The sequence below is a fragment of the Triturus cristatus genome, chromosome 9 (assembly GCF_964204655.1).
Source record: "Triturus cristatus chromosome 9, aTriCri1.1, whole genome shotgun sequence".
Lineage (NCBI taxonomy): Eukaryota > Metazoa > Chordata > Amphibia > Caudata > Salamandridae > Triturus > Triturus cristatus.
The window spans coordinates 31,814,533-31,837,291 of record NC_140592.1 but is presented as its reverse complement, the minus strand read 5'-3'; the positions used below and the strand labels follow the sequence as shown (position 1 = coordinate 31,837,291).

The 22,759-nt window shown below is 47.6% G+C and overlaps 1 protein-coding gene across 3 annotated transcripts in view; it reads left to right on the top strand.

Moving 5' to 3' along the window:
* KLHDC8B (kelch domain containing 8B) overlaps positions 1-22,759 on the top strand; it is a 1,076,716-nt gene that overhangs the window by 519,917 nt on the left and 534,040 nt on the right. For all 3 annotated transcript variants that reach the window (XM_085624303.1, XM_085624301.1, XM_085624300.1), the window contains one exon: positions 5,312-5,476. In XM_085624303.1, coding sequence (XP_085480429.1) covers positions 5,312-5,476 — 165 coding nt within the window. The remainder of the gene's footprint in view (positions 1-5,311; positions 5,477-22,759) is intronic.

Genomic DNA, 22,759 nt, shown 5'->3' with positions numbered 1-22,759 from the left:
CTGGTCATAGGGGCTCCCACACTCACACTAGCTCTGGTCACAGGGGCTCCAACACTCACACTAGCTCTGGTCACAGGGGCTCCAACACTCACACTAGCTCTGGTCATAGGGGCTCCCACACTGACACTAGCTCTGGTCATAGGGGCTCCCACACTGACACTAGCTCTGGTCATAGGGGCTCCCACACTGACACTAGCTCTGGTCATAGGGGCTCCCACACTCACACTAGCTCTGGTCATAGGAGCTCCCACACAGACTCTCATAATAGGGAGATACCTTGGTATATCTTACTGTGCTTCACCAAGAGTGGGGGGAGGGAGGGGATTCATGGGGAAGGGATTTGACTCCGTGAAACCACCCAACCGACGGTGCCCCGAAGTGTCCTACCCCAGCCCAGGGCACTGCAGGAAGTCAGCAGTGAGAAGACACAGCATTCATGCGTCCACGTGAGAGTCCATCTAAAGCTGTGCTGTGCTTTGAGTCACATGCAGAGACACTAGAGGTTACCTAGCTGAGGGCTGGACCTGTGGTAGGGCCCGGCCCTGGAGAGCTGAGGGTATGCATACCCCCTCTTACTCAGGAGGGTTGGTGACCCCCAGCATGTCGCCCACTTCCTCCCTACACCGAAGTGTCCTTGGGTCTAGGTTCCTTCTACTTCTTCACATCTCTTGTGAATCATGCCTCATGAACAGGTGCACAGTGATCATTAGTGCAGCAGGTGCAGTGGCACCAGTGCCCATGGATCTGAGGGGCTATATACACACTAATTATGCCATGACACTCTTGCTACACCACTACTCGTGAAGGCAAGCTGAGACCGGGACAACCATGGAATATGGCAGCATATTCTAGGGCCTGCCTTGTGCGTGGTGGGTCATGTACTGCACTTTCAGATGGGTTCAATCCTTCATACTGAGTGAGATCAAGAAACATTATTTCTTCAGACATGTGGTCGCAGCACTTCCAGACATGTGGTCGCAGCCTTTCCAGACATGTAGTCGCAGCACTTCCAGACATATGGTCACATCACTTCCAGACATGTGGTCGCAGCACTTCCAGACATGTGGTCGCAGCACTTCCAGACATGTGGTCGTAACACTTCCAGACATGTGGTCGTAGCCTTTCCAGACATGTGGTTGCAGCTCTTCCAGACATATGGTCGCAGCACTTCCAGACATGTGGTCGCAGCACTTCCAGACATGTGGTTGCAGCACTTCCAGACATGTGGTCGCAGCACTTCCAGACATGTGGTCGCAGGGCTTCCAGACATGTGGTTGCAGGACTTCCAGACATGTGGTCGGAGCACTTCCAGACATATGGTCGCAGCACTTCCAGACATGTGGTTGCAGCTCTTCCAGACATATGGTCGCAGCATTTCCAGACATGTGGTAGGAGCACTTCCAGAAATATGTGGTTGCAGCTCTTCTACACATGTGGTTGCAGCTCTTCCAGATGTGGTCGCAGCTCTTCCAGACATATGGTCGCAGCACTTCCAGACATGTGGTCAGAGCACTTCCAGACATGTGGTCGCAACACTTCCAGATATGTGGTTGGAGCTCTTCTACACATGTGGTTGCAGCTCTTCCAGATGTGGTCGCAGCTCTTCCAGACATATGGTCGCAGCACTTCCAGACATGTGGTCAGAGCACTTCCAGACATGTGGTCGCAACACTTCCAGACATGTGGTTGCAGCTCTTCTACACATGTGGTTGCAGCTCTTCCAGATGTGGTCACCGCTCTTCCAGACATATGGTCGCAGCACTTCTAGACATGTGGTCAGAGCACTTCCAGACATGTGGTCGCAGCACTTCCAGACATGTGGCCGCAGGGCTTCCAGACATATGGTCGCAGCACTTCTAGACATGTGGTCGGGGCACTTCCAGACATGTGATCGCAGCTCTTCCAAACATATGGTCGCAGCACTTCCAGACATTCAGTTGGAGCACTTCCAGACATGTGGTCGCAGCACTTCCAGACATGTGGTTACAGCTCTTCCACACGTGGTCGCAGCTCTTCCAGATGTGGTCACAGCATTTCCAGACATGTGGTTGCAGCTCTTCCACATGTGTGGTCGCAGGTGTTCCAGACATGTGGTCGCAACACTTCCAGACATGTGGCTGCAGCTCTTCGACACATGTGGTCGCAGCACTTCCAGATGTGGTCGCAGCACTTCAATCTGAAGATTAGCCTTGAGCCCCCTGGGGTTTTCATGCAGTTGCGGGAGGCCCACATAAACTGCTGCAGACATTGACATGGGGCTGTATCACTGCATCTATCAATGTAGTTTTTTTGAGGGTCAGGAATATCCCCTGCATGGTGAATGAGCATCTAACCCTGCCCTAAGTGCTCGACTGCTTGTGAAACTGGTATCGTGCCTTTTCAATAGCCCCTGGAGCCTTGCTCTTCTACCTGTGCACGGACCACTAGGCCTTAACCTGGTAATGCGAGGTCAAGAATCTGTTCTGTAGCCTAGAGGGCCGCACAAAGAGAGCCGCTGTAGCAGGTATGAGATCATGGATGAATCACACAAAGCGGCAACGGCAGCAGTTGTGGCCGGCATTGGCTTGCGGGTGGGGTGGGCGGGTGCAGGGGGAAGGCTCGCAGGGGAGAGGGTCACGCTGCGGCCGGGTCATAATAAAAAAATGTAAAAAGAAAACTTACCAGTCTCTCCCTGCTCCTGCTCTCCTGCCTCCGACTCGGACAGGAACAGGAAGCAGGCAGCCAGGCTCCCTCCCCAAAGACAATAACAATGCTGCAATGCAGCGCTGTGATTGGTCTGAGCGCCGTGACACAGAGCTCAGCCAGGGGCTGGAGGGGTGGGCGTGTTCCCAAGCATGGAGAAGGGGACAGTGTGCATGACTATGACTGGTTGGGCGGCCCGAGAAGGTCGACCAAACAGTCACTGTGCACTTAGGAGTGGGCACGCCACTTCTCCTCTGCCTTGCTCCATAAAAAGAACAGCCACGCCCACCTGCCCGCCCGCAAAGGAAACATAAAATGGTATTAAATAAAAGAGAAAGTAGTGGGGCGATATTCCTCTGCCAAGGCGGAGGAACCCCTACTCGATGGCAGCGTACAGAGGTTTTGTGAATCATTAGTGTGACCAGAACGTATTCTCTGTGTCTATGTCTATTGACCACACTTGTGTAAAGTTCTGTGGCGATATGAACCCCAGATCCTTGAGCTGACCTTCTGTGCATATGCTGAGCGTGTGCATATGCAGTGAGTTTTTTAATACATATTTGGTAGCAGGACTTAGAGTATAGTGGGAGTCTGGATACTGGGACCAGTTGCAGTCATTTTGGATGGCCCTGGTGTAGCCTGGCACACGGATGAGGACGGATACAGCTTCCCAGGCAGCCGACGTTCATGGACTGCGTTCTTGTGGCTAGAGGGGGGAGACTTATGCACTGAAATAAAAGACGGCGGAGACAGGGCTCTCCTTAGAAATTCAATGAAATTCAATGCGGACTTTGTTAGTAAAGGCCTGCCGATGACTGCTTCCTAAGTTATGCCATTTGGTGGATGGTGGGGTTGAGGGGTGGGACTGCAGCTTCCGTTGTTCCATGTGAGGAAGGCAGGGACGTTACCAGGCGGGGCCTGTCCTTTTATATGTCCCGGATCACTGCTTCGGGAGGCCTTATGAGAGCCACGTGCAGGGATCTCACACTTCATTGTGTCCTTGTGTTCGGGACTCCTGGCTGCAGCCAGCATCGTTGCCATCTGCTGTCAGAGCCATCACCTTGCTCAAGGGATGTAGCCACGAAGTGACATTTGGATGAGAACCAACCCCAAACTGTTCTGAAACCTTAGACAGTGGATTCACATCCCCTGTTAGGAAAATGTGCATTAAAGTGGGAACCAACCAACTCCACAGGGTTCCAGTTCCGCGTTTTTCATGACAAAGGAAGTGATCTGCAGAGTGTTGGGAGAAGCGCCCGTCAGACAGTGTCCCAGAGATGAGGGCGCCTCACCGGAAGTCTGCACTTTCTGCCGAAGAAGCTCAGGGTCTGCTTAGAATCTGGGATCCTTCCTGCCTGTGGAGAGAGGAGGGGAGACTCTCCTGGTGGCGAAACCCAGCATGTTCCTGCCGAGTGGAACAGCCAGAGAGACCAAGCAACTGCCTGAAGTGACCCTTGCAATGAAGGGCGTCCTTGACTCCATAATGCTTCTGGTCAAGAACAGCACTAATCCTTCCAGAAAAATCATGTATCAAGTGTGATTGGCAGAAGGAGGCTGCTTTTGTCCCTTCATTCAACAAAGTGTGCTTTTGTAAGAAGCCCCACATCAATGTAAATTCTTAGGGCCTCATTTATGAAGTTTTGCCGTGGGGCAGCACCGCAGGGTGCAGGCCTTCCTGCCGCGCTGCCCTACAGCAAAAGAAAAGGGCCGGAATGCGCCGTATCTATCAGATACGGTGCACAATGCGCTGCCGTGTGCCAACGCAGGCACCTTTGCATCATGGTGCAAGGGTGTGTATGTTGCGGGGATGATTATTTTTGTGCAGGAAGCAAAACTTTCCTGCACAAAAACAATCACACGAGTCATTTTCCTCTTTTTATGTGTGCTGCAGCAGCACATATAGAAAAGGGGAAAATGAGGCGTAATAAAGATATTTCTCCTCGTTGTGCCTCCCGTACGCCTCCCTGAGTAGGCGTACGTTTTTGGCGCTGCCTCAGATTGACGATTTCTCATAAATCAGGGGCAGTGTCAAAAAGCCTGGGATATTGCTCGGAACGCCCTCAGCAACTCCCATTGTTAACAGGAACGATATTTATGAGGCAGTATTAAGCCAAAAAAAGAGGCTTAGTTCTGCCTGGTAAATATGGAGCAGGCTCCTGCGCCACGGAACGTCACAGGAAGTGACACACCTGCAGCGCAATTCTGCGTATCTTTTACACGGATTTCTCCTGATTAAAGGGCAGTTATATAGCAGAGAGACTGGACATGTAATAGCCATCACTGAGAAGCCACACTGACAAGCTTGAGTGCTTTGCCAGGTGTATGAGAGCTCACAGTGTTACCTCTTTCACTGGCCCCTGCTCACTCTAGCTCCTTCTTGCTACCAGAGGGTCCTCCAGCCACTATTCGCGGCAGGAGTTCCTTGCTAACTTCTCTCTTCCTCCGGTGACCCACACAGCCCCACTCCTTCACATGTTCTTTTAGTCTGTGCTCCATGTTCTGTTCTACAATGTTACACTACTATAATGTTGCACTGCTGTAAAGTCACACTACTGCTGAAGTTCTGTAGCTGGTAATGCTGTTGAGGAAGGGTCTGAACCCCCTGTCTCTTTGCTCTCCCCTCTTACAGAAGGCAAGGTCTTTGCTCTCGGCGGGATGGGTGCCGATACCGCTCCACAGGCCCTGGTCAGAGTCTACGAGCCCACCAAGGACCACTGGCAGCCTCTCCCCTCGATGCCAACGCCGCGGTATGGGGCCTCCACCTACCTGAGAGGGAACAAGATCTATGTACTGGGTAAGTGCCTTTACGTTCAAGAGATATCAGACCGAAACATGTTGTTTCCCTTCACGTGCAGAGCCTGGGCGGAGCTAAGGTGGTTCGCCACACAGTGTCTCACTACAGGAAGGAGTGCAGGTAGATCTCTCCTAGCCTGTGGCTGCCACCTCTACACCTGCGAGGAATCAAGCTTTGACTGTCTCATTTAACATGTAAATTGAAATGCAAGGCATTTTCTAAGGGACACAAGTCAATGTCTACGGCTCTAGTTACAAATATACAGCTGGGCACTAGACTAGCCAATAGGACAGTCTCCATTACGTGGGAATCATGTTGACGGCCATCTTGTCATTCATTCAAAAAAACATATTAACAAAGCATCAGATGTGAAACTGCCACCAAAACTATCATTTTTGTACTCATATTTCCTCATATCAATTCAATCGAAAACAAATTCTGTAGTAAATAATTGAATCTATTGGTGATATCCATTTTCGCAGTGCGTATATTTTATTTTCCCTCAGCTATTTAAAACCCCTCCACGAAAAGAAGTGTGAAGTGTGATGTAGAAAGGGTGAGTGGACTGTGGTCAGAGTGTAAAACTCCAATCAATTGAAAGAATGCTGCACAGTGAGGAAACAGGCCACTTCGGCGTCCAGAATCCACCTACCTCTCCCTTTGACCCTGTACGCCAGTCATAGCCCTGTCCGTCATGACCATCAGGGCACAGACCACCAGGAGAGACCTGTCATTCATCGCATCCCCATTGGGCAGTGTCCAGAACTGGCACCAAGTGAAACAGTAGGAGATCAGTGTCAGTGACTATGAATTCTGAGCCGGTAGTCAGGGCCCAGGCCGTAGGAATGGAGGTTTTGGACTATAAATCCGTCAGACACTCTCCATTGAAAGTACTTAGGGACTGACTCAAACGGACTGAGCTCTCCCCGACACGAAGGATGTGACAATTCTAAATCCATGGTCTGGACTACATTCTATGTCAACTGAAACTGACTGTGAAGAAGAGGATGTTCGACAATGTCAAGTCTTGGAGACGTACCCAGAAGCCAGAAGAAGTAGGGTGGTGCCACCACACCCCGCCACCTCCACTCTTAATTTGTTCACTACAGATACCATGACCCTTCCATGGATGATGCCTGACTGAGCGCCCGTATAGTAGGGTCCAGATTGTGGTGGATTTTACAAAATCCCATAGTTGTCCTATCCTGCAACTGCACTCGTTGAGTGTGAAGTGTTAAAACTGTATAGCTGGGGGTGTCCAAAGTGGGCCCAGGAGAGCAGGATCCATGCCAGGTTATCAGAATAACCACGTGCTGTGTTAAAGAGTTCGGGCATATTTACGGTGGCGCAGTGCCCTACTCCACATTTACAAAGTGGTGTTCAGCCACGTTTATAAATATGGTACCCTTCCACGCAGTTTTCTGCATGAAAGGGGCGTGCAATGGGTGTGCTGTGGGGATTCCACCGCAACACCCACTGCTTTTTGACGTTGCCCTAGATTTACAAGCAGGTGTAAATATGAGGCAGCGCCAAAAACTAATGCCATGAAAAAGCAAACGTTAGATTGGCGCAACGAGGAGAAATACTTTTATTTCTTTTGTTTATGCTTTTTCTATGTGTGCTGCTTTCTACAAGACATATAGAAAGAGTAAAATGCCATTAATGATTGTTTATGTGCAAGAAGGTGACGATTTGCTACTTCTATGTGTGCTGCAGAATGCATGTATTGATTGTTTATGTGCAGGAAGGGACACCTTCCTGCAACACAGGCACCCTTGCACTATGCCACAAGGGTGCCTGCGTAGGCACTAGGCATCTATTTTTAGCACCAGTGCTAGGGGAAACGCAGGGGTTATGACTTATGACCGAGCGTTCTCTGGTGCAGCTCCTAGAATCTGGCACGCTCTCCCTCCCAACATTAGAAGAATCCCATTCATCGCTGCAATTAAAAAGGAAGCAAAATCTTTCTATATGAGTAAATACCTTCCATAATTTCAGACGACTCGCTATCGTCAACGGTCATTTCATAATCATATTCTTGCTACCTCTCATTGAACATTAACCTTTTTGTGGGCTTGTATATATGTATTTTAAGCTTAATCCCTTCCACGTGCGGCAAATTCCGCCGCGATGCGAGGAGGGGCGTGGCGCTCAGGTACTCAGGACGGCTCCCGGCCATCATAAATCACGGTGGGCGTGTGCTCATGACGGCCGGGAGCCGTCCGAACTCCGCCCACTAATTAATTCGCCCGCACAGGCGGGGAATTTGCCGCGCGTGGGCGGAGCGGCAACGGTCGGAAGGCTCCCGGCCGTCATGAGCACACGACTACCGTGACTCATGACGGCCGGGAGCCGTCCTGAGCATGGATGTGGTTAATGTTTAGGTCTAATCATTGTACAACAACTGATGACTGGGTAACATAACTGGTTTTGGAAATGCAAATGTAAAGTGCTCTGATACCCTATGCAGGGTCATGTTCGCGCTATAGATAACACCAAATAAATAAATAAATACATAAAGGGGTGCGCCATATCCTTGTAAATACGGTGCATCCCTGCATTTTGGGAATGGCACTGCGCGACGCTGCCAAATTGGCACAACGCCATGCTGCACCATTTTCTTGTAAATATTCCCCTTTTTTTACATTCACTGAATAACAAATTCTCTAATGTTAGTGTTCTGAAAATCTGGCATGGATCCAGCCCTCCTGGACCTGCTATGGGCACCCCTTATTGGTGGAATATTGCTTCCCTATCAAACATGTTAATTTAAATCTCAATAAAACGATATAGCATGAACTGCTTCCTCCTCCTCTTGCCCCTGTGGATTTATAGAATTTCTTGGAAGCAAGAAGTTCTGAAGCTAAATTAAATCTTCGCCTTTGGGTTTAGAAGTAAGCACTCCCCCGGGTAAGCTATGAATTGTGGGAATCTTGGGAGGGGGGAGGAGTCTGAGAGGTGGCACCAATTGGATTTCCTCAAAGCATTCTTAAAAACACTCCTGTGGTAAGCCGGCTGAGGGGATCATTGCTTCCCCATCCATCAGCCTTTGTGAGATGAATTCATCCATGAAGGTAATGCATAATACATCAAGCCAAAGTCATGAAAACACTTCCAAGGCTTTCTTCCTAAGAGGGATATCTTTTATAAAAGCCTGTTATTTCCACTTCCCATTAAAACCTGGGTTTCAGTACCAAGGGACCTGTTTTGAGGCGGTGGGCGTCGTGAGGCGTCTTGTTTAGTTCCTCGATTATAATTAGAGCACCCGGTTTTATGATGTTTATTTTTTTAACATTTCTGTCTATTTACCCATATTAATTTTTTTTGACATCTTCTTGGTTAATTATCCATATTTTGGTGTGTTTTGTGAACAGATGAGGTGATAACTCATATATTTCTGCATTTATTTAACAGATAAACTTGCACTTATACTTTGATGCCTGTCAGGTTTTAGCACAATACAGAGCCAAAAATAATAAAATAATAAACCCACATTAAAAATGTAGTATACTAGCACATATACATGTTGAGATACGCAGTCATTTAAGCACTTCTCATTGAGCTTCGAATCTCTCCATGGTGCCACCATCTACTGCTAAGTCATTCATCTCAGCATGGTGGGTCATTAAGAAGATGCCAAATTATTTGTATTTTTCTGCTTTTAAAAATAAATACAGACAGGATAGACATGTCTGTATTTATCTATAAAAATCAATAAAAACGGAAAACAGGGAGCCCTAATTATAATAGTTGTGTAGGAAACTTTGACACAATGTTCTAAACACATGCTGTTTAATAAAATGCATCACTACATACTAGGTCACCAAAAAATGATCAGTTTAGCTATAACTAAGTAATAGGTAGCCCAAATTGAATATTAAAGGGCTGATTTAGTCTATGAAGAAGAGAGTGGTGTCTGTATGGATGGTGGAGGACATTACCTCCTTCCTCCCAATGGTAGTCCTTGTCTCAAGTTTAGAGATGACCAGCGGCCCAGCAGTCATCGGTGTTCCTCTGAAAGAACCACCGTCACTGGAGTTCCCTTCAAGGTACAAAACGTTTGGTGGACGGCTGGTGTCGGTTTTGACGGCCGACTCATCAAACTGTTGAACTTTTTTTATTTTTCAGAAGTCAACTCCCAAAAGCAGGAGTTTGTTTCTGAAAAACAAAAAAAATTGTTAAACCATTATTAGTTTCTTCTGTCCATCAATGTCCTGTTTTACCAGTGGTGATGGGCAGTTATAAAGAACATTACACTGTCCACCCTTCCTCCAATGGCGCCCGCTCCTTCAGGCTTTCAGAGGAAGGTTCCCGTCAACCCAGCCAACAGGGACTCTGCTGACGAAACGTTTATGGTCCACCTATCTCTAAATGCGGCTGGCGGACCAAGAGTTGGGCAGATAGGGAGCTCGATCGTGCTTACCGTGGCGCACCCTGTCCGCCAAGCTTTAAAAGAGGCCCTAGGTACCTTATCTGAAATCCTCTCTTCCTATGAGCGTATATTTAATCACAACTCACTTCGGATTGTTTTTGTAGGGGGAGATTATGGAATTCTCCCCTGGATCCTGGAAGAGAGGGTGGGTTCACCTCTTCTTTTCAGGACAGGTGGCTTTCTTGTTTGATACAGTCACCAGGTGGCATCCTGGTGAGAGCCTTACACACTTAGCGTGATTGAATCACCACAGGGTGGCAGAGGGAGGTGGAAAGAAGTCTGAGAACTTTGGAGAAATCTAGGAGCAATGCCAAAGAACACATTACAGATGTTCAACTAGCCATTTACAAATGAATTCCTTCTTCAGTACTCCCACATCGACCGGATGTCCTCTGGTGGAACCGCTGTTGGGCTAGTTCTTCGGGGCACCCTACTTTTTGCCCAGGGGCAGATTGTAGAGTTGAGCTACTAGCATCAAAGTGCATAACAAAGGAGAGGTTCATAACCTCCACACACAGGTGGAAGGGGTCAAACTGGCCAGAAATTGTCCCACAGGAAGTAGAGTTTGCTGTAAGGCGATCTTGTGGCCGTGTGCGACTTGTCCAACAGGTCGTTGGTCCAACAGTCCAGCAGACTTGGAGTAGTAGCCACATTGACAATTTCAGGAGTTGGGGAACTCTATTCCAGTCCTTATTTCAGCACTTACTGAAAATTGTACAATTCTGGGCAGATCATGTAATCCCCCTGTACAATTAATATATGCAAAATGTAATTGTAAAAAACAAAATATGTAAAGCCACAATTGATGCACATGGTCTTAAAATTCCCGGCCCACCACCCCATTAATGCGCAACGCTCCGTGTCCTCACCAGGCAGGTTTGTGCTGAATTAATACCCAGACACACACCACCAGGGAGCCTTAAGCGCTCTACGTTACAGCACTTCCCTGCTAAGGGTTCACTTTACTACCACCCACATGCACAGAGTTCATTAGACATGGTGCTGTCACTGCTGGAGCAGAGGGAGAGATTTGAAGCCCTGGTTCAAACATGGGGCTGTGATAAGACCCTCTGTGTACTGGTAAAGCAGAGAACAGTGTTCATTAAACCCCTGGGAAAAGCAGACAGGCTGTGTTTTAAATCCCTAGGTAATAGCAACAATTTTTTTATAACTTACGATAAGAGAAGAAATAGTCGCTTGCCACTGAAATTATTACCCAAGGTAACGGTGTTCATTTTATAAACCTTGCAAAGATGAAAGCATGACAAAGCCCTCTGATAGTTTGACTCTGTGACCAGCAGCCCTGTCACTGGGCTCTTCCTGGCACATACTTTTAATTGTCCTAACTTGGGGCCATATGTAGGTAAAACGTGTTTTGCGATTCTCTAATTGCAATTTTTAGGGAATCGCAATTAGAGAATTGCAAAACGGAATGTAGGTAGGATTAGCAAAATATTTTGCGATTCCCACCTATTCCGTATTTGCGAATCCCAAATTGAGATTCGCAAATAAGGAATACCTTGCCATTCATTCCTATGGGCTAGAAGGCCCATAGGAATGAATAGGAAGACATTCTCAATTTGCGATTCTCAATTAGAGAATCGCAAATTGAGAATGCAATTTCAAGGTTGCAAGGGTGTCACCCCTGAAATAAACATGTGTGCACATGTGGCGCACATACATGCGCTAAGGGCATGTATGTGCGCCACATGGCACTTTGAAAAATGCAAAAAAGTGCATTTTTCAAGGAAATCGCAAATTACCACCAACCTGAGGTTGGTGGTAATATGCGATTCCTTGAGCCAAAATTGCACAACTTGGGTGCTTCCTACATTGCATTTAAGGAATCGCAATTTGGGATTCCTTAAATGCATTAGCAAAATATGGAATCGCAAATTATGCGATTCCTTATTTTGCGTGTGGGTTTTTGTGTACTACATAGCACACTGCCCAAATTGCGATCGCAAACGCCGAAATTCTGCGAATTTCAGCATTTGCGATCGCAATTTGGCTTCCTACATATGGCCCTTACTTCTTTAAATAACCGGTGCTACCCTAGCCCTGGGGCAAGGGAGCCCTGTACAAAAATAGAGTAAAACGGAGCACATCAATATAACTAACAAACGAAGAAAGAAAAAAATTCAGCAAAAAATGGATACATTTTTAAACAACAAAACAAAAGGAAGCGGTTCTCCCGCCCCCAACTGCTGCACTGCAAAATGAGGAGTCTCTCCTCTAGAACTGAGTTCAATTGTGACCAAGTGCTCCAAAGTGATCAAAAGTAATCCAAAAATGAATAGATGACAATAATCCATGTTCTCAAACAAATCATATCAGTCTGGAGACAGCAATGTACACTGTGAGTGTTTATTGTGCATTTTCAAATGTCTGATGCTGCATTTCGCTTAAGACATAGACACGTGCTTTAAACATTCCTTCAAAATGGCATTCGTGCAAAAACCCAATGCATTTCGAACCATTCCGGTTCTTCGTCAGGGGTACTGAAACAGATAAAATAAAAAGAACTGCATAAACAACCATACTGAGCATGTGCGACTTCAATAATGCGAAACAGAAAAAAGGAGACCGAACAAATGTATCAACCCATTGCCTCACCACCTGCATCCCTCTTCCCTCATGATGACCAATGTGATTACCCAAACAGTAACAGAAACTATATGTGAAACAGCGTTACTCCCACCCTGTAACTAAAACATCCATAAAAAACCCACTTTGTTCTTTTACCTTCTGCGCCTAACAATTGCAAGTGTGCGTCTTGCTTTCCGCTTTCAGGGAGTCATCGACTTCCCACATAGTGAGGCCGTTATTTAAAGCCTGCTCATGCACACGTGTTTCACGCTTATTCCCTAATTAGAACTCACCACGTGATCAGCCATCTCCTCTAATCCCTTAAAGAAACAACTAATGCCTCGCTTTCCCATAAATCATTGCGCAGGTGAACAAAACCCCGTGACCCCGTCTTAATCCCAACGCATTCGAATAAATGCTTAAAGAACTGTAAAACAGATGAATAAATGAACAAATAGACACATGTATAAAAATATACTCGTGCTGTGTAAATAAAAACATTAAATCCATCAGTGTCAAACACAATCCATCGTGAAATCGTAACGCTTCTTCCTGCTGATTGTAGTTGTATGAATGCAGTCCAACAACGTTGATGTTATAGGCCATTTGTACAAGATGGTTCTAAGTGCTGTCTCCAGAATTATGCTGTCGAGTGGTTTCATTATATTCCATATTGTGGGGTGCAACCTCGTTTTCGGGACGTTCAAGTATCAAGATCCATAACAGTTTTACGTGTGCACACCTTCCCTTTTTTTGAGTTTCAATTTCAAGTTTTTAAAGTTGATTTTTCGAATACGAGCGTGCTAGCAGCTTGCCGTGACCGTCCCTGCACAGCATTAGTATAAATGACAAAACAAAAGGAAGCGGTTCTCCCGCCCCCAACAGCTGCACTGCAAAATGAGGAGTCTCTCCTCTAGAACTGAGTTCAATTGTGACCAAGTGCTCCAAAGTGATCAAAAGTAATCCAAAAATGAATAGATGACAATAATCCATGTTCTCAAACAAATCATATCAGTCTGGAGACAGCAATGTACACTGTGAGTGTTTATTGTGCATTTTCAAATGTCTGATGCTGCATTTCGCTTAAGACATAGACACGTGCTTTAAACATTCCTTCAAAATGGCATTCGTGCAAAAACCCAATGCATTTCGAACCATTCCGGTTCTTCGTCAGGGGTACTGAAACAGATAAAATAAAAAGAACTGCATAAACAACCATACTGAGCATGTGCGACTTCAATAATGCGAAACAGAAAAAAGGAGACCGAACAAATGTATCAACCCATTGCCTCACCACCTGCATCCCTCTTCCCTCATGATGACCAATGTGATTACCCAATTAGGCGCAGAAGGTAAAAGAACAAAGTGGGTTTTTTATGGATGTTTTAGTTACAGGGTGGGAGTAACGCTGTTTCACATATAGTTTCTGTTACTGCTTGGGTAATCACATTGGTCATCATGAGGGAAGAGGGATGCAGGTGGTGAGGCAATGGGTTGATACATTTGTTCGGTCTCCTTTTTTCTGTTTCGCATTATTGAAGTCGCACATGCTCAGTATGGTTGTTTATGCAGTTCTTTTTATTTTATCTGTTTCAGTACCCCTGACGAAGAACCGGAATGGTTCGAAATGCATTGGGTTTTTGCACGAATGCCATTTTGAAGGAATGTTTAAAGCACGTGTCTATGTCTTAAGCGAAATGCAGCATCAGACATTTGAAAATGCACAATAAACACTCACAGTGTACATTGCTGTCTCCAGACTGATATGATTTGTTTGAGAACATGGATTATTGTCATCTATTCATTTTTGGATTACTTTTGATCACTTTGGAGCACTTGGTCACAATTGAACTCAGTTCTAGAGGAGAGACTCCTCATTTTGCAGTGCAGCAGTTGGGGGCGGGAGAACCGCTTCCTTTTGTTTTGTCATTTATACTAATGCTGTGTAGGGACGGTCACAGCAAGCTGCTAGCACGCTCGTATTCGAAAAATCAACTTTAAAAACTTGAAATTGAAACTCAAAAAAAGGGAAGGTGTGCACACGTAAAACTGTTATACATTTTTAAACAAGCATTTGCAATGCAATAGGTCTCGCATTCACGTGAGTTTAAGCTGTTAGCATTGTAAAGGACAATGCCTTTTATTTATGTTTTGGGTTTTAAAACCTAAATAAAAGGCATTGTCAATTACAATAATAATAGCTCAAACTCGCGTGAATGCGAGACCTATTGCATTGCAAATGCTTGTTCAGCAAAGTGCCCACAAAATTCTGCTCCTTGCAACTGGACAGGACAGATATTTTGCTCAATCACTCGCTGCTTCTTGGTTGGGGGCTTTAGCAGAACCCATTTTGAAAGCAGAAAGGCAAGGCCAATTTCAGTGGCTAAGGCTGCTTCGAATGAAGCACAGTTTCATTATGGCTGCCGTTTTAAAGTGATTTTTTTTGTAGTCATGAAAATACACTAAAGCGAGCTCCTTATGATTTGTACAATATTGCACTGCTTAATTTATAGACTCAAACATACGAAAGCTTGACTGTCTATATATTCCAATTACCAAATGTATATAAGACGTAAACATTAATATTTAAAGGACCCACTCAAGGTGGCCGAAACTGGAAATACGCAGTGGCGTGGTATTGTCGTCCCCTGACATAGCACACGCAGGGAATGCATGGAAGGTCAAAAAGAGGATGGCAATCTCGGAATAGGGAGATGTGAATTAGAGTGGATAGTGTGTATTAATCGTTAATTTCAGACCTATTTAATTTGGAGTCAGTTGGATTGATTATTAATAGTTTTAAAATGCATAGAATTAGCCTATCTGTCTCGTGCCTTTCGCTGTCCTTTATCCTTAGTGCGTTCGTAACCTAATAACCATCTTGGAGGGAGGAGGCGTTACCATGTTAGGAGACTGCCTGAAGGTCCTGTGTTGCGCTGATGCCGTGCGCAAGCAGAATCTCCAGGCAGGGTGGGCGGGGCCTAAAGGCAACAGGGCGGACACAAATCCCACTTCCGAAGAACACAGACAGAAAATCAACAACTATAGGTCTCGCCAAGGCAAGCAGCGCATGCGCTGCAACGCAGGCGAGACCTAAAAACAGGGACCAACGAGAGCAATTTGTTGATAGACACTCCAGCAAGAGTATGGGAATTATAGGCAAGTAATTTGGTTATTTAGAGCTAGGTGGGCGCAGGGCATCTGACAACGATTGGCAGATGTCTCTGGAAGATGCCCCACTCCCATCCGCCCTTCTTGTAGTTTTTAGAGTGTCTGGCATCTGCCAAACTTTAGACAAGCCCCTGAGTCTTCAAGAGCAGCAAAGTCCAGAAGGCTCAGGGTGAACGTCTGGTGGATGAGAAGTTCAGAGGAGCTGAAGGGGACGCTGGATGGGAGAGCGCGACTCAACCAAATCTAGAAACCTCTGAAGGTGAATGCTTTAGTCTTAGTCTGTCAGGAGCCAACAAAACCTTTCACCAGTCAGGAAGGTGCGCAGAGTTACCGCGAGTGAGGACCCTAAAGGCTGAGTAGCAATGTCTGGTGTCCGCTCTGCGGTGCAAGTGCAACCAGTGTAGATGAAGCAGAGCCAGAGTCATGTGGCCAGATCTGCTACTGTTGGCAATCAAACTTCACCGGCGGAAGCACGCCAATATTGTATTGTAGTCTATTGTAATTGCATTTATATAGCGCTTACTACCCCTGACGAGGCGTCTAAGCACTTTTTCGGCGAGTAGCGCGCTACTCTGAAACCCATAAAGGATCAGTGGTGAATTAGTATAGTGAAAATATGAAAGCAATTTGAGCGGTGGATATGTTGGTCTGTTATTTGGATAGAAGAGGGGAACAAGGATCAGAGCAGGGCATACAGGTGCGAACAAGGACCAGAGCAGGGCCTACGGGTGCAAACAAGGCCCAGAGCAGGGCCTACGGGTGTGACCTAGGCCCAGGGGAGAGCCTACGGATGCAAACAAGGACCAGAGCAGAGCTTACAGGTGCGAACAAGGACCAGAGCAAGGCCTACGGGTGTGACCAAGGCCCAGAGCAAGGCCTACGGGTGCGAACAAGGCCCAGAGCAGGGCCTGCAGGTGTGAACAAGGACCAGAGCAGGGCCTGCAGGTGTGAACAAGGACCAGAGCAGGGCCTACGGGTGAGAACAAGGCCCAGAGCAGGGCCTTCTGGTGTGACCTAGGCCCAGAGCAGGGCCTACGGGTGCGAACAAGGACCAGAGCTCGGTCTACAGGTGTGAACAAGGACCAGAGCTGGGCCTACAGGTGTAAACAAGGACCAGAGCAGGGCCTACGGGTGCGAACAAGGACCAGAGCAGGGCCTACGGGTGCGAACAAGGACCAGAGCAGGGCCTACGGGTAGCAACAAAGCCCAGAGCAGGGCCTACGGGTGTGAACAAGGGCCAGAGCAGGGCCTACTGGTGTGACCTAGGCCCAGAGCAGGGCCTACTCGTGTGACCTAGGCCCAGAGCAAGGCCTTCGGGTGTGACAAAGGCCCAGAGCAGGGCCTACGGGTGCGAACAAGGACCAGAGCTGGGCCTACTGGTGTGACCTAGGCCCAGAGCAGGGCCTACTGGTGTGACCTAGGCCCAGAGCAGGGCCTACTGGTGTGACCTAGGCCCAGAGCAAGGCCTTCGGGTGTGACAAAGGCCCAGAGCAGGGCCTACGGGTGCGAACAAGGACCAGAGCTGGGCCTACTGGTGTGACCTAGGCCCAGAGCAAGGCCTACGGGTGTGACCAAGGACCAGAGCAGGGCCTTCGGGTGTGACAAAGGCCCAGAGCAGGGCCTACGGGTGCGAACAAGGACCAGAGCCGGGCCTACAGGTGTAAACAAGGACCAGAGCAGGGCCTACGGGTGCGAACAAGGACCAGAGCAGGGCCTACGGGTGCGAACAAGGACCAGAGCAGGGCCTATGGGTGAGAACAAGGCCCAGAGCATGGCCTACTGGTGTGAACAAGGCCCAGAGCAGGGCCTACGGGTGAGAACAAGGCCCAGAGCAGGGCCTACTGGTGTGAACAAGGCCCAGAGCAGGGCCTACTGGTGTGAACAAGGCCCAGAGCAGGGCCTACTGGTGTGAACAAGGCCCAGAGCAGGGCCTACTGGTGTGAACAAGGCCCAGAGCAGGGCCTACTGGTGTGAACAAGGACCAGAGCAGGGTCTACAGGTGTGAACAAGGCCCAGAGCGGGGTCTACAGGTGTAAACAAGGACCAGAGCAGGGCCTACTGGTGTGACCTAGGCCCAGAGCAAGGCCTACTGGTGTGACCTAGGCCCAGAGCAAGGCCTACGGGTGTGACCAAGGCCCAGAGCAGGGCCTTCGGTGTGACAAAGGCCCAGAGCAGGGCCTACGGGTGCGAACAAGGACCAGAGCTGGGCCTACAGGTGTAAACAAGGACCAGAGCAGGGCCTACGGGTGCGAACAAGGACCAGAGCAGGGCCTATGGGTGAGAACAAGGCCCAGAGCATGGCCTACTGGTGTGAACAAGGCCCAGAGCAGGGCCTACGGGTGAGAACAAGGCCCAGAGCAGGGCCTACGGGTGTGAACAAGGCCCAGAGCAGGGCCTACTGGTGTGAACAAGGCCCAGAGCAGGGCCTACTGGTGTGACCTAGGCCCAGAGCAGGGCCTTCGGGTGCGAACAAGGACCAGAGCTCGGTCTACAGGTGTGAACAAGGACCAAAGCTGGGCCTACAGGTGTAAACAAGGACCAGAGCAGGGCCTACGGGTGCGAACAAGGACCAGAGCAGGGCCTACGGGTGCGAACAAGGACCAGAGCAGGGCCTACGGGTAGCAACAAAGCCCAGAGCAGGGCCTACGGGTGTGAACAAGGACCAGAGCAGGGCCTACGGGTAGCAACAAAGCCCAGAGCAGTGCCTACGGGTGTGAACAAGGACCAGAGCAGGGCCTACAGGTGTAAACAAAGACCAGAGCAGGGCCTACAGGTGTAAACAAGGACCAGAGCAGGGCCTACGGTGCGAACAAGGACCAGAGCAAGGCATACAGGTGTAAACAAGGACCAGAGCAGGGCCTACGGTGCGAACAAAGACCAGAGCAGGGCCTACAGGTGTAAACAAGGACCAGAGCAGGGCCTACTGGTGTGAACAAGGCCCAGAGCAGGGCCTACTGGTGTGACCTAGGCCCAGAGCAGGGCCTTCGGGTGTAACAAAGGCCCAGAGCTGGGTCTACAGGTGTGAACAAGGACCAGAGCAGGGTCTACAGGTGTGAACAAGGCCCAGAGCAGGGTCTACAGGTGTAAATAAGGACCAGAGCGGGGTCTACAGGTGTGAACAAGGATCAGAGCAGGGTCTTCAGGTGTAAACAAGGATCAGAGCGGGGTCTACGGGTGTGAACAAAGACCAGAGCAGGGCCTACGGGTGAGAACAAGGCCCAGAGCAGGGCCTACGGTGCGAACAAGGACCAGAGCAAGGCATACAGGTGTGAACAAGGCCCAGAGCAGATCCTCTGAAAGCAGAGGAGGCTGAGAAGAGTTAGATTGTTGTACAGACATGATTTAGAGATCTTATCAGGGCGTGGCTTGAACGGCAGCTTTGAATCAACATTGCCAGCAAATATATACTTCTTGTTTTCCCATTGGAGAAGTGCCTCGAATCCTACCGTGTCAATATAGCGCTACTGTTTGATAACACCAAGCCAATGATGAGGGTGTTTACTTATCACTCTTGGTCAAGGAGCTGTGTATGGTTTTCAGCTCTAGGGCAGTCACACAGCTGTGTATCTTTCAGACTTTGATCAAGTAAGGCACAGAGCACTTTTTTAACACTGAGTGGAGAAGAAGTGCGCTTTTGCGTCAGCCATAGAGCTGTGTACTACTCAGTCCTGAGTTAAGTCCTGTGGAGCAGGAGAGGAGATTTGACTCAAGGCCAAGTGAAGCTCAGCCCTTGGTCATTCAGACCTGAGGATACTCATAAAACCCATGATAATCAGAAGTACAGCACTTGAACAGTAAGTGCTTTCACTCTGTCAACAGCCTAAGTGGTAGATGGGCGTCAGAGATATCACTGGTACCCTTTAAATTAGCAATAACGTAGTCGCACTTTTGGGCCTAATATACACATATATATGTTTTTGGCTGAACTCTATATGTATGTTAGGCTTCTGATTTTTAAAGATTTACTCTAGATAAACTTACTTGGTTCAATGCCTTAAGTGCACATCCACTCCACTAATCCACAAGCATACGATTGGATGCAGAATAGGCTCTTCCTAAGTCCTTGCTGCTGTTGATGGTGCACATCACAGGGGTGCTGTCTAAGTCAAGCAAAGCCTGGCCTCCCAGGGAAAAATGACAGGCACAGATGAACCCACATAGCTCTGATGTAAAGTTCTACTCACTGTAGCCTTTAAATGGTGTCTTCCCATTCTCCCTCAAAGACCTACACAATGTCTGAAGCTACATTCCTATTGGTAAACATCGTTTACCATGAATCCTTTTCCCCGCAGGGAATTACAACGCGGTCGTTACAACGACCGCGTTGTAACAACGCATACCATTACTCCGCAAGTCGGAACAACAACTTGCGGAGGGGGCAGAAGGTGTTGAATTTAAAATCCAACACCTTCCCCACTGTTACACATGCTGGAGTTGGAATAGTATCTGATACTATTTCAACATCCAGCGCCCCCCTAGAGCAAGTCGTTGTTACGATTTGCGGGTTAATGGCATGCGTTGTTACTGTCGCTGTAACAACTGCGTTGTAATTCCCTGTGGGGAAAAACCATGCAGAATAAAGTGGCATATTCATTCCTATTAAGTGGTAATGATTTGTACTACTGTCCTCATTCATAGCATCTGGATACATAATTATTCTTAATGACAAGAGTGTTAAATAGACTTTTAAATTCTTCTTTTTGGTGACAGTTAGAAATAACTTTAGTCAAGCTTTAGTTGATCTTTATTTAAACCTTCACTTAGATGAAGCCCACACCCCCAGTCTGACTTTACCAATATTACCTGTCTGGCTTTGCCAACATTTCTTCAACTTCAAAACAAGCTTTATTCGGTGCAAAATGTACCACCATAAAAGCATTCTAATCAGGAGTATTGGTTACAATGTAAAAAGGATAAAAATGTACAATTAAGTTAAAAACGAAAAGACATCCTACTCAATCGATACAACAAAGTACAATATACATTTACACAATATGTAGTGCAAATAAGCAGGGTGACCTATGTCAATTATATACAGAAAGTGCTATAATATATCCTGATATGAGGGACAGTGCAGAGTAAACAAGATGACCTGTATCATATAGATACAAAAGGTGCATTGTGCTACATAAAGTGCTTTGTGCTGTCATATGTCCCAATAGACAATACATGAAATATGCTTCCAAATATGAGTGAATCTTTCTTCGGCTTATTGCCGTTGATATTAGTTAATTGGGATTGCTTTTTCATGAAACAGGACCCTAAGGGCATTATACATCTATACATACAAAGCACAAAAATTTACAACATTTAAAAAAAAAATATATATCTATTATAAATATAAAATTATTGGATAAATTTGACCTTTTAAAACATCATATCGCAAAATGGATAAAAATTCATAGAAATAAAGCAATAGAACAAAATAACCTGATAATTCCAGGCTAGCAGCATAACTTGTCACTCCAGAAGACTTTCCTTTATTGTTTTATTCCGCTTATTCCATGCGCAGCCTAAGAACTTTGCCACCCCACGGATCAAAGAAGGAGTGCCATCTGTTCTTAGAATTCGAAGGGCAACAGAATGTTTGGTTGTGCCAAGGTTTCGGCAGATTGATTTTAGCCATCTGGCCCTTGCCAGTTTGTAAGCAGGGCAAGCAAAAAGAAAATGAGCTGTGCTTTCCTCCGGGGCAGGGCAACATGGGCATGATTTTGCTAAAAACTTCCACGTCCACGTTCCACATTCCACGTCCTAAGGGTAGCTTGGCTCAGGTCAACAGGCTTTCCTCTCCACCTGGCATCTCATGCTTGCATCCTACCCAGCTCACAATCTAGCGCAGCACCACTCTAAAAGGACACTACACAGATTAAATGTAAGGTTTACTATAAGACTTTATCTCTTTTCTTTCTTATTAAAGTCGGGTATTCAATTTGACACTACAACCTGAACCATTTCATTACATTTTCAGATGAACGTTCCCCTATATCTTGAGGCAAAACTTGACCTTACAGTTCAAGATAAACTTTTCATCAAACGTTTTTTTTAAAAGAATTAACACACTGATACATTTCAGAATAGCATTTCCAGGTATTACTTAAACAACATCCGACCTGGAATATTACTTCTAGCTTGGCACATCACTAACACTCTCCATGTGGGTTGTGCATAGCCCCTGGACTCTGGAGGAACGTCCAACCCCTTGCAGACCACGCTCGGTAAACACTCCCCTTTTTACACTCAGGGTAATCCTTAGTCTAAAGGGGTTTAACTGGTTGCCCTGGGTATCCGGTTTCCTGACCCTTAGAGTGTCATTCCCCTCTGCTCCTGATATATACACCTTATCGGGTCATGGGAAGTACTGTTGGCAATCAAGGGGTTACTTCCATCCCGGTCACTGTTAGAGTGTTTGGTCACTGAATCTACACCACCCCCGTGACACTTCAAACCTCAGCGTTTTCTGATACTGGAGCTTGACCTACCACCACCCGCAACAGACATGTGACCCACTTTCCACCTCACTCGGGTCACGCACTGGGTGGCGCTATACTGCCAATAAATGCAACAAGCTCTGATGGTCTTCCCCTTTATAAGCCTTGACAACCAGTTCCCCCCAGTGCTCAGTTCACTCTCCCTTCTCCCGCGCTGCAATCCCCTGCTTACTGTCCATCAGATGTCCTCCTCCTGAAGCTCGCAATGTTGCGAGATGTGTTCCTTCGTTTTTGTCACGGAGCCGGAAGGGGGGTATCCCGGGGAAATCCTCACACGGCAATAGGAATGAAAATACACTTCCACGGGGCCACCTCCCCCAAGGGCTTCCCCCACAGGCTCTTCCCTTCCCTGACGGGAACCTTCTTCCTTCGTCGACGGAGGGCACTCCCCCTCCTCAGAGGCAGAACCTCCTCCTCCCCGCCGGTCACCTGACTGGGAGGCTACGTTGTCGGCCAGCCCACCACTCCAGCGGCTCCAAACCCGGAACAGCGCGTATGGTGGGGGCATGGCCTCCGCTCTCGTACAACCAGGGGGCGGCGCTCCGGCCCCTTCTCAAGTGACTCAGGCAGCGGCTTCACGGCCGCCCCGCCTGCACTTCCTGA